Source organism: Aythya marila, assembly GCF_965140915.1.
Source record: "Aythya marila genome assembly, chromosome: 7".
NCBI lineage: Eukaryota > Metazoa > Chordata > Aves > Anseriformes > Anatidae > Aythya > Aythya marila.
The window spans coordinates 17,803,126-17,812,761 of NC_139048.1; the positions used below are offsets into that span (position 1 = coordinate 17,803,126).

The following is a 9,636-nucleotide window of genomic DNA, read 5'->3' on the forward strand; positions in this document are numbered from 1 at the left end:
ATTTTTTGGTTATTTTAAAAAAATATCTCTTATCTTTTGCCCAAATGCTAGAAGTGGAAATCACAAATAGCTTTTGCATGGCTCATGATCCAACACTTGTTAGCTTCTGTTTCTGACCCTCAAAGCAATTACATTCCTTAAAAGTTCCTTTCCTTAAAAGTTAAATTCCTTTTGGTTTTCAATCCATAATTCTTCCTGACTGCTATCTTTACATGTTGCCTAATCCTCAGACCTCTGCACCGGACCAACTCCCTCTGCGGTTGTAGGGGGGATCTCTGGCATTAAGACTACTCCATTAGGCAGCACTCTGTAAGCAAACACATGACACTGCTCTCATCTGTAACAAGACTCACAAAGCAAGGATCTCTCTTGGATTTTCACGTCGTTCTTGGCTCGTGTGCATAGACCAGTTGTGAGTTTGTAATTGTCTAGTGATGGAGTTTAGACATGCTGATTTCTCGTCTTTAGTAGTAATTTAATGGCTATGTATTATTGACTATGAAAGGGCAGCTCCACGAAAGTCAGCCTGTCTAGAGAACAGCTGGCCGCAGCTGTAAAAATCCTGTCGTGCTCTGAAAATAACTTGTACAGTGAGAACCCTTGCTTTAGTCGCTAAAAATATGTTCAGTGGCAGAGCTAGCTGGAGGTTATACAATTCAATAACTCCATTATAAGCATTTTGAGATGTGAGTTTACACAGACTTGTGGCCATCACTGGAGTAACACTAGGATGAAGTTGGCCCACAGTTCCTAGGGCTTTGAAAATAAGCTGATAGGGAAAGAAAAAATTGATTCTCACCTATAACAAGCTGATCATAATTTTTTAACAGAATATTTCCACTGCCTTCAAACACCACTGTGAACCCTACACAACAGCAGGTACTTTTTTTTCAGTACTTCTAAAACTATGGGCAACATTTAGCATGCAGGCAAAACACTAAGCTTTTAAGGAGAACTTGTAGCAAAATTCAGCAGCTTGCTGGAAATATTATCATTGGTTTTGTCAAAATCTTTAATCAAAGTGAAGTGTCTTCTTATAAACACCTTCCCTGTCATAAATGACTGGTCTTCCAGATTTTTACTCTGCCTCTTGGATGTTTCTGTCGAGGCCTGGACCTCTGTCATCTGAACACATGCTCTTCCTGCCAGAGGGTGCCTGTCATGGACACGCTTTGTCTCACTGTGTTAGCCACTCTCCTGAAGTTTTAAAGTGTTTATCTTACACAGCTGAAAGTCTCCTCCTGTTTCATGAGCTCTACATTGGAATGCAGTGGAAGAGACCCAGGGCCTGTGGCCACCCAGATTAGAGGTTTTTGTAATAAGGTCCCTATATGGTTTTGTTAGAGACTTCGGCTCTGTCTCTGTCTGTCTCTGCTCCTTGTTTGGGAGGCTGGTGGGAGGAGAAGAGCTGAAGGGGCTATATAATCTCTGTGCTTTCAGATACACAGAGCACCATCCCAGGGCCACTATCCGCAGCCAAGCACTGTCAGGGTAAGTGGCACTGAACCAACAGTGTGATTTACGGTTTTGTGGAGGACTTTAATTAAGTTATGTCAGATGGAAGTGATTCAGGAGGATGTACTGTTGTACTGCAGTTTGCTTATGCGTTACTTAGTAGAACTGAATTGATAAAATGCTTGTAGTATCTACACTGAGTTGTTTTTATTTTATGGCACTTCTGAAAGGGAAATCAACCTGATGATTTTGCTGATTCCACTAATGCTCCAGAAACTGTCTAAAGGCACACAGGCTGTGTGGTGGTGCAGCTGGAATGATAGCTGTGTTTGTGTTTCAGTGAACCTGTGCCCCTGGGCTGTTGGTGTTGGACACAACAGAGTTCCTGAGGGGGTGGTAAATTTGCCCACTGTATAGTAGGGTTTCTCAGCAGGTTTGCCTCACTGCTCTTAGCTTAGGGTGACACGAGTGTTTTGGAGAATTATGACTGTAATAAGGGCTGGAAGCATGCAAAAAATATGTATATATATATCAGTATCTAAAAGGATGCAATGAGGATGCATGTGTATGTACATGTATACCCCTGTCTTCATGTATGTGATACTAATGCTCTGCTAAATGCCAGATGTTTTAGTAAGGAACAGGTTACACACAGTGTTCCTTGTGAGGCTGGGGTTCTCTTAATAGTATGCTGTGGAGACTGGTGAAGGGATTGGTTATCTTTAGATGTAAAGCAGGTAGAGGTAAGAGGCTAGATACTGTGTTAATTGCTTGGGAGAGTATTTTGCTTTATTCCACAGTGTTGAGTGACATTTGCTGCTGCAGGGTTTTACTACTGCATGCCACAGCAATCCTGAGCTGTAACGCACTGCTTGGCAGCAGAGAATCCTGGCTGAATGATTCAGCTTTGATTTTTCAACTTTTTGTGCTTTATTACTAAATATGGTTTTCATTTAGAGTCCTCTGAGCTCAGAAATGTAGCCTTTCCTGCCCCCTTCTTTCCCCTCCCCCAAGTGATTTTTGGCATCGCATTCCCTGCGATTGGTTTGAGCAAACCCCCTGACCTCTAGCTCTGTTCCAAAAACAGCCAGTTGAAAAGCCTGCTTCCTAATTAGGAAATGGTTTGTCTAAACCACTCTGTTCATTCACGTTAGATAACAATTATGCCCCATTGAGTAAATGCTTCAATATAAAGAGCTTGTTTCCCCAAGAGTAAATTTAATAAATGCAACCTACTTTTCTTTCTTGGGAATAACGATGAAGTATCTGGAGCACGTCAAGTTGGGTTTTCCATGTCCTTTTCTTCTTCTACACCCATGCAGCCTACAGAAGCAGCACTACAGCCGTGTCTCATGGCTGGGACGGGATGGGGGATCTGAAGTGAAGGATGGGCAGAGGCTGTCCCTGCTTGTTCCACCCGGGTACAGGCTGAGCGGCTTTGTACACACCCTTGCTCATCAGCCATGGCTCTCACTGACCCCGTTGCCACTTTGTCCTCCAGTTCCAATATTCTGTGGCAGAAGGTTTTAGGGACTGTGTGAGGAGCCAGTTGGGTTGGTAGATGACAGCTGTCTCCTTTAGCTCTTAACACACTGTAATTTGTTTAATTCTGCATGGAAGCCTGGGATCCCAGGTAGTCAGGTGGTTCCCTACCACACAATAAATTGTGGGCAAATAGTTCTTCTGAGTGCTGGTATTCAGGGCTTGTTTCTATAACTGACTTTAATACAAAACCCTCAAAGCATTTTTATTACTCATGTTATCTTCCTGTTGTCTGAGGAGGAAAACAATTTCTGTTTTACTGAAACAGGGAGCTAGTATAAATTACTCTGTCACTCTAAATGCAAGTTTTTAGCTGGCTTGAAGTTATGATAGAGCATATGCTATGGCCAGTTTTTGAAACACACGCTGTCCCTGACTTCATTTTAAAATTGGGATTTTTTTTTTTTGTCTGAGTAACTGAGGGCTGATTTATTTATTTATTTATTTTCCTTCTATATTAGGAACCTTTATTCTATTTTAAAAGGGAAAAATATAATCCTAGCTGGACATCTTGACTCAGTGGGTATGTGTCTTTATCACTGTATAATGTCTGCGTTGTGTACCACTGGTACATGACTAGCAGGTGAAGTGCTAATTCTTTGGGAACTCCAAGACTAAATGGTGATGGCTAAAGTGCTCTTACATCTGTTAGCTTTCCACGTGCACTGGTTTTATCAAAATGATAGAAAAGCAGGGGATGTTGTGTTAAATCTGATGCAAAGGGATCTTTGTTTTTGCAGCTGTCAGTCCAGCAGTCTTTTTTATCTCCCACTCACCCCCCAGCAGTGGATTTCTCTGACCAAATTTAGATAAACGTTTGCTGTCCCAGAGCTGTAATGATCCATCTGTCCATGCAGCAGGATTGGAATTCTCCTCTGGAATCCCTTGAATACTGTCTGTTGCATACAGTATTTCTGTGTGATGGTTCCTTTCATACAGTTCTCTGTCTTCAAGACTGGTTCTCTGAGGTTTGCTTTTTTTTTTTTTATATATATATTTTTTCCTAATTATTTTCCTGCTGTTTTTATAGGTCTGTTTCCTGTCTGGAGGTCCTGAGAACACTGACATAGAAGATGTGTGAGGAAGAGGACAGCACTGCCCTTGTTTGTGACAATGGGTCGGGGCTCTGCAAAGCCGGCTTTGCTGGGGATGATGCTCCGAGAGCAGTTTTCCCCTCCATCGTGGGTCGTCCCAGGCACCAGGTGATGAACTGCTTTATTTATTCCACACTTGGTTTGTAGAAGGTTTTGCTGCCCCATCCCCAGCTGACCACCCAGAGCCACCTTTTCCTGCGTCTGGTGCAAATAGAGCCCTGGGAGGTCAGTGTAACACAGTACTCCCAGGTAGAAGTCCAGCAGTGCAGCCACCTGAGTCAAAGCAACGTCTAGTCTTGTGAGAGGAATCCTTTTAATTTTTTTCACTTCCTTCTATGCTCTCTTCTTCCTGTCCCTTGATTCTGGATCACCCAAAGAACTTGATGAGTAAAGATAGTCTAAAAGCAAACAAGCCTGATAGAGAAGCATCTGTAACTTTTGACTGCCATAAAAGCTGGTGATAGATGATGTATGGAGAGCTAAAGGAGGAAGGAGAAGGTTTCAGTCAGCTTCCTATCAGCCTTCCTGACTTTATTCATTTAGCTTTATAGGCACAAATGGGCACTCATCTAGGATTGATTTTCTTTAGCTTCAGGTTTTACATTTAAGTGTTTCCAAGACAAAACTGTTAGAGAAGCCAAGGTTTGGAGCATGTAATGACAAAGTTCAGATAGGAGTATTATGTAGTCAAAGCATCCTAGTATATACTGTTTGTTAGTTGTTGGTTCTTCTGACAGTATTTCTAATTTAATACATAGAGTAGTTTCCAGTTTCTGGTCCAAGGACCACTTCTACAGGATCCACAAAAATACCCTAAAGTGTAAACTGTACTCATAGATTTAAATTGTTTATATCTTTAATGGCAATATTTTAGTCTCAAAAAAAAAAAAAATTAAAAATAATCATAATAATTTTAAGCTTTGGAAAATGTGAAGTGTGTATTGCTGCATCTTGGCCCTTAAATGGCACAATGTCGCTTTCCGCTTTAACTCCACTTTATTATACTTTAACAGGCAGGTCATCCCTAAACAGTGAACATTATAAATTGCCTATTGTTCTACTTCATCTTGATGAATTTAATATTGTACTTACTTTTTTATGTAATTTACCATGGTATAAAAATTGTACTTGTGTGCTCTTTGTTTTTACTGTACTGGAAACGTGAACTCCAGAGGTTTAAGTTAGCTAAACATTTCATTTTGGAAATTAGAGCAATGTGTAATTTTCCAATAATTAGTATTCTTAAAGTATTTTGTTACTAGTATCACTGACAACTGGATTTATATCAGCCAATGTTGTTATAAGAAGTGTTTGTGACACCTCTCCTTGAGGGAATAACTCCATTTGTGTTATTTTATAGGGTGTGATGGTTGGTATGGGTCAAAAAGACAGCTATGTAGGTGACGAGGCCCAAAGCAAAAGAGGAATCCTGACCTTGAAATACCCCATAGAGCATGGCATCATTACAAACTGGGACGACATGGAGAAGGTATTTCAGCATTGAAATGATGTGTATCACTGGTAAAAAACAAATAAACAAAAAAAAACACTTGAACCAAATGTTTACAGATTACTCAATAAATTTTAGAGATGAAAGTGTCATGCTATCAAGTGTGATTTAATGAAAAGCTTGTTAACAGCGAGCTGGAATAAAGCCTATTTGGCTCTGTATCTTCTACTGTAAGAATGTATTTATTTTCATTTACTAGCGTGTTCTTAGAAATCATATACCATTAGCAGTGATATATTTAACCTGAGGATTGTGTTTTTCTTTTTCATGTTACTTTGTAATACCTATGGAGGCAACAAGAACAACTGTATGTGAAACATTACTTATCTGTCTCTGAAATGCTGTAAGCAGAATGTTGGAGCATTGCACCTGTCTGAAAGTGATTCTGAGCTGCTAGTTGATGGTATTTCTTTCTCCTTTGCCTTCTTCCATTGCACTCAGATCTGGCATCATTCTTTCTACAATGAACTCCGTGTTGCACCTGAAGAACACCCAACTCTGCTGACTGAAGCACCATTGAATCCCAAAGCCAATCGAGAGAAAATGACCCAGGTAATCTCACTCTGAAGCTATGGAATAATTCCAAGTTTGTGAATTCAGCAGGATGTGAAATTCATAATTTCAGTTAGTCATGTCAGCTTGACTTTCCAGTAGTGTGCATCTCTTAGTAATGGAAGATGGAAAGTGCAGTGTGACCATGTGTCAAATTTGTACATTATTGCATTTACTTTAAAAAGTCAACATATCAGTTCTGAATATGAAAGCCTTGGTCTGTTCAAGCGTACATCACCTTCATCTTTTTATTAGTATTATTTTTTTTTGTCTAGGCCTATCACAAAATGATCTTTAATATATGCATGTATTATTATTCATACATCATAGATATAGACCAGACACAGGGAAATGTCTTATAGGACAAATACATATGGATTTAGATGTGTTTTCCTTCCTTGTTATTACCAACTATCAATAAATATGAAAATCTCTCTTTCAGTGTATGGCTACAACTAAGCTAAGATCCCTACTGTTAAACTGATTATCTTAATTTCATTTCAGATTATGTTTGAGACTTTCAACGTGCCAGCCATGTATGTAGCTATTCAAGCTGTTTTGTCCCTGTATGCTTCTGGACGTACCACAGGTAGGCCTCTGGAGATGGTGGCACAGGCATATGAAATAGAAAAGCATTTTGGTGTGCAGCTGAGAATGAATTGTGCGTGTTGTCTCCTCAAAGGGATTGTGCTCGACTCTGGGGATGGTGTCACCCACAACGTGCCCATTTATGAAGGCTATGCTTTGCCGCACGCCATCATGCGTCTGGACCTGGCTGGCCGTGACCTGACAGACTACCTCATGAAAATCCTGACAGAACGTGGCTATTCCTTTGTGACCACTGGTAAGAACATGCTACTAAAATGAGGAGGGGAGTTATTTAATGTGCAATGCTTCTAGTGGCCTTGGAAGGGATAGCAGTGGTTCCGCAGTTGATTTTTAGCAAGAAAGAATCCAACAGGAAAGGGGAGCAAGACTGGCATTAGAGTAATAAATAGGGAGGGTGTTAGAGGATGAAAGGGAACCACCTGTTGATACATCTGGGCCCTTTCTAAGCACCATTCTAAACACAATCATCTCAACAGCGGAGCGTGAAATTGTCCGTGACATCAAGGAGAAGCTGTGTTACGTGGCCCTGGACTTTGAAAATGAGATGGCCACTGCTGCCTCTTCCTCCTCGCTGGAAAAAAGCTACGAACTTCCTGACGGTCAGGTGATCACCATTGGAAATGAACGCTTCCGCTGCCCAGAGACCCTCTTCCAGCCATCTTTCATTGGTAGGTTGAGTGATTGTTTGGCCTTGGTAAGCTGCACATAAATATTAAGTCCCTGTTTTGGTTTGATTGTACACCTTGCTAGCACACTTAGATGTATACACAAGTGTGTCCTATTGCCCATTATAAACTAATCTTTAAAACAGCACTATTAATACAGTGGGAGGAACTTTATGTCAAACAGTAAAGCAAAATACTTTCCCAAAATAAACCTTGAATGTTTATTCCTGGCTTCGGGCCCACACCATTTTGTATGTTATGGAGTTGGCTACTACAAAAAGTATGGCTGCAGAGACATTTTTCTAAATAGTGTGAGGGTTGTAGTTTGAATGTGCTTGCAGGGAGGGGTTAAAAAAAACAAAACAAAACCCAGTACTTTTATTCTTCCAAAAGACTACTCCAAATCCTGAATCCATGGTTCTGTACATTTGCAGAGCAAATCAATAGCTATGAAGGCAGGCTTGCAGCAAGGTCATGTAAAAATCCCGTGTAGTTTCTGCTGATTGGTAAATTTCAGCTTAGAAACTGATACAGTAGCTGCATACTTAGAGGTATTAGGACATATTTTGACTGTTCTGTCTCTGAGCTGTCTCAGTTAAAGAAAGGAAGAAGGAAAAAAAAAAAAAAACAACAAATGATTCCAGGACCATATAAGGAATTCTTTGGACTTATGAGATTTCTGCAAAAGCCTAGTGGAGACTGTACACCCACACCCCTGGCTTTCTTTTTAAGGAGGCGTTGTGTGTGTAAGCAGGGGAGGGCTGTACCCTCAAGGAACTCCAATAATTTAAACAGCTGCAGAAAGACTTTCCAGTTTCTGTAGCTCTGAAGACTGGTGTCTTCCAAAGAGACACTGCAGTTCATGTTGTCCGTTCTGTATTAACGATTTAAAGTCCCTGTAAGGAGTTGCTTCCTCAGTGTTCTGATGTAACTTCTCTAGGCATGGAGTCTGCTGGCATTCATGAAACCACTTACAATAGCATCATGAAGTGTGACATAGACATCAGAAAGGATCTTTATGCCAACAATGTGCTGTCTGGAGGCACTACCATGTACCCAGGCATTGCAGACAGGATGCAAAAGGAAATAACTGCTCTGGCTCCCAGCACCATGAAGATCAAGGTATGGCACAATTACTTGTAGACTACTTTAGCTGGCATGTACAACATCCTCAAAAATCTAATGAAAAACAGTAACACTTCACAAAATTCTTTTTCAATCAAGTCTGTATGTTATAGTAAATAATAATTGCTTGGTAACTATAAGAATCACCCTGGTTGCTGGAAGATAATCTCTCCTCTGACTTTCTTTCTCATGCTATGTTCTGCAAACTGCCCTAACAGCATAAATTATAATTTTTCCTGGGGCTGTATCAAGCTTCTTCAGCCCTTTTTGGTTAAGGGAAAGGGGAACGAAGGAGAAATACTGGCTCTGCCCTCAGCCTACAATTCAGTAAAGAAAGAGATTCTCACCAGCCAATCTTCTCTCTGCTGCTTTGAATCTTCCCCCTTTCTTGCTTTGCAAACATTTTGTCAGCTATACCAGTAAGGGTGTTCTAGGTCACTCATTCTTCCAAACCCTCCTTGGCTACCATTGCGTGTTTTGTCTCATATATTATATGAAAACTGCTTTTCCTCTTTTCTCACTTGCAGTCATGAATACACTCTTACTGGTCAAACTGACTCAGTTGTAAAAATTGAGGACTTCGGTTCAGATTTCAATAACAACTTTTTAACTTTATGACTTGCTGACTGGGATGGCAAGGGATGACACTAATGTGTACAAATACACTGTTTTCATTAATATCAAATATCACTGCTTTAATACTTCTGTATAACAAATTCACAGCTGAAAGTTGTGTTTAATGTTTTTATTTCTTAAACAGATCATTGCTCCTCCTGAACGTAAGTACTCAGTCTGGATTGGAGGCTCTATTCTTGCCTCCCTCTCTACCTTCCAGCAGATGTGGATCAGCAAACAGGAATATGATGAAGCCGGCCCATCCATTGTTCACCGCAAGTGCTTTTAAATTGCTTTATCTTTATATGTCTTTTTAGTGTATTACTGTGAATGTATTCAGGAAAATACATTCTTATAATTTCATTCCATAAATCCTTCATCATGACTCATTAATTGGATACTATGTATTTTTTGGAATAAATTTTAAATATGCAAATGAGATTGCTGCTCCTATTTTAAAAAGACACAT

At 40.2% G+C, this 9,636-nt stretch overlaps 1 protein-coding gene across 1 annotated transcript; it reads left to right on the plus strand.

The window, feature by feature from the left end:
• Window positions 1-1,430: 1,430 nt before the first annotated feature.
• Window positions 1,431-9,603, plus strand: ACTA2 (actin alpha 2, smooth muscle). Its single transcript, XM_082764852.1, has 9 exons — window positions 1,431-1,491; window positions 4,028-4,199; window positions 5,452-5,580; window positions 6,043-6,153; window positions 6,658-6,742; window positions 6,836-6,997; window positions 7,239-7,430; window positions 8,368-8,549; window positions 9,313-9,603. The coding sequence occupies exons 2-9, from the start codon at window positions 4,071-4,073 to the stop codon at window positions 9,454-9,456; spliced, it is 1,134 nt and encodes a 377-aa protein (XP_082620978.1). The 5' UTR covers window positions 1,431-1,491; window positions 4,028-4,070; the 3' UTR covers window positions 9,457-9,603.
• Window positions 9,604-9,636: the final 33 nt, after the last annotated feature.

Bases quoted from the DNA above. Each gene is read 5' to 3' on its own strand.
- ACTA2 (XM_082764852.1), top strand. From the start codon at position 4,071: ATGTGTGAGGAAGAGGACAGCACTGCCCTTGTTTGTGACAATGGGTCG. The intron at 4,200-5,451 runs GTGATGAACTGC...GTTATTTTATAG, and splicing joins TGGGTCGTCCCAGGCACCAG to GGTGTGATGGTTGGTATGGG. The intron at 7,431-8,367 runs GTAGGTTGAGTG...TAACTTCTCTAG, and splicing joins CTTCCAGCCATCTTTCATTG to GCATGGAGTCTGCTGGCATT.